The 2352-nt window shown below is 35.9% G+C and overlaps 1 protein-coding gene across 1 annotated transcript; it reads right to left on the bottom strand.

Moving 5' to 3' along the window:
• Positions 1–239: 239 nt before the first annotated feature.
• MYCFIDRAFT_195682 (uncharacterized protein) lies at positions 240–1903 on the bottom strand (the record flags this gene model as incomplete). Its single annotated transcript, XM_007927129.1, has 9 exons — positions 240–311; positions 390–429; positions 701–717; positions 808–820; positions 954–1010; positions 1064–1092; positions 1480–1539; positions 1770–1788; positions 1878–1903. 9 exons carry the CDS (start codon positions 1901–1903, stop codon positions 240–242), a joined length of 333 nt encoding a protein of 110 aa, XP_007925320.1.
• Positions 1904–2352: the final 449 nt, after the last annotated feature.

Genomic DNA, 2352 nt, shown 5'->3' with positions numbered 1-2352 from the left:
TCTCGTAGTGTATCTATCTTTCGACTCGATATCGCTACGTAGGTCTTAACAGCAATAGAAGTCTTTCTGTATTCAGTTAGCGAGGTATAAGACTAGATCCTAGTCATTAGTCTAAGAAGTTATACATTAATAATAATATATATAAAAATATCAAGCAGTAAAGCAGTAAAGCAAGCAAGCAAGCAGCGCCTATAGCGCAGACTAGCGCAGATAATAGTATAAATATAAAAATAAAGAAACTACTCCTCGTCGCTCTCGAAGTTAAAGCCGTCCTCGTCGGCGTCCGCGAGGGCCTTAGCGATATCTTTAGTCTATACGAATATAATTAGCAGCATGCTTAGACTTCCAGCTACGATACAACCTTTAATAGATTGTATTACTCTACGCACCTTTCGACCGCGATTGCCGACCTGCTTTGTCGGAGGGATACTATAGATATAGATTAGTACTGCTATTACACAACAACGATCTATAGTATAGTATACGTGAACTCGAAGTGCTCGCGGGTGAGCGTATCCTACTCTTTTATTATTCTATATATGTATATTAGCATAGGAGCATTACGAGCAGCATAAGCAGTATAAGTTTCAGTGTTAAAGGTCGATTAGATCGATGTTTGGTATAGACATCCAGTCGTACGGAGGTCTTAGAGGTGCTAAGAGTGCTAGATATTCAAGATTAGATTGAAGGATAGACTTACGGCCACGCGTCGTACTTCTAGAGCATCTTAGTATGCGTAGTCTCGTACGTCTATAATATACATTAGCATCCTAAGCATTACAGATACAACGCCTTTACGATACTAACCTCCTTAAGAGCTCTGTCTGCCTTAATATAGACAATAGTTATAGCCATTAAGCGAGAATAGAGCCCTATAAATGATTAGTATACTATATGCGAGCAACAATTAGAGCGAGCATAGTATAGCATATTATATTATATAGGTGCAGTACTTCTTGCCTCGAGACTTCGAGGACTTATAGTCTAGGTAGTCCTTCAAGTAGTAGTATCTGCGATATATATTAGTATACCTATGCCGAACAGCGCAAGATAAAACACTAACACAGTAAAGAACTTATCCTCGTAGAAGTTCTTTATAAAGAAGTCTTAAACTTAACTATTTTGTATAGTTAGGAGCGAGGGAGTCTCCTTTACCTCTAGCTCAGCCTAATCCTATTAAATTGTTAGTATATGCTAATAGCAAAAGCATAGCTCTTCGGTAGGTGAATGTTCGAGTATTGTAGGGTTAAAGTAGATATAGAATGGCAAAATTATAAGCATTATGAATAAACTATGAGTATTACAAATGAACCATCAAGATCAGAATAACCTAGGAAGATTAAAATGACCTATTAGGTGGCTCAAAATCATAAGATTCTAGATCAAACATAAACCATCTTGAAACTCTAAGACCTAGAGCAAAAAGAGGGTAGAGTAGGGCAAAAAGAATAGGCATATAGTAAATGAATGATAACTTACTCGTGCTCTTATAGTGACCTTGTTTTTAAAGGTTCGCATATCGAGAAATTTGTTCCGTGCCTATATATAGTGTAGTATAGTAGTAGAAAACTCGGGGCCGTAAACTCGTATAATTACATCGTGTTTAAATTTATATAAAGCATAAAGGAAGTGTATAACATTTCGCTCGTAATACAGTTTTGCTATGTTCTCCGTATCTTGTTTATAGATAGTCTTTTTATTCGAAGAGGGTTTAGGATAGGACTAGGGTGAAACGCGCTTTACGATATTCTTAGGATTAGCTAGCTAACGAAGCTAAGCTCGTAGAGTCTATTATATGTTAGTATACAATGCAGTACTAAACCACTATACTATATGCCTATTTGATAAAAGAGACTAGTATTCTATATCATTTGTACTGTGTAGTAGTGCTACTAAAGGACATAGTTATATTTGCTATGCTCCTAGTAGTAGTATTGAAATAGCTGCATCTAGAAGTCCTAGAAATCGTGCTTCGTAATCGGCTTTACTATATACTATATGCTTTGAGCTTCGGCTTTATATTTCGCTTGTTATATGCTTTAGGCTTTAGGCTTTAGGCTTTATAATCCAATGCTATATACTATATTGTCTTTCATGCTTCATGCTTTAGGTTGCTGTTAATGTTATAGTCTTTATACTCAAGTTATATAGTTGCTAATTAGGCTAGTAAATGAGAATGCTAAGATATTAATATAGGCGCTGCTATTGAACATGTGCTAACAAACGAAAGCGCTACTAAGCATACTAACAATTGCTAAATGATTGCTAAGGAAGCTGTTAAATATAATACATGCTAACAAGATCTTGCTACTATTGAAGCCTTATAAGATATATAATTGAAGCTGTCGAAGT

The sequence above is a fragment of the Pseudocercospora fijiensis genome, assembly GCF_000340215.1.
Source record: "Pseudocercospora fijiensis CIRAD86 unplaced genomic scaffold MYCFIscaffold_3, whole genome shotgun sequence".
In the NCBI taxonomy this organism is placed as follows: domain Eukaryota; kingdom Fungi; phylum Ascomycota; class Dothideomycetes; order Mycosphaerellales; family Mycosphaerellaceae; genus Pseudocercospora; species Pseudocercospora fijiensis.
Note: the sequence above shows the minus strand (reverse complement) of the source record. Positions and strands in the feature narration are given on the sequence as shown.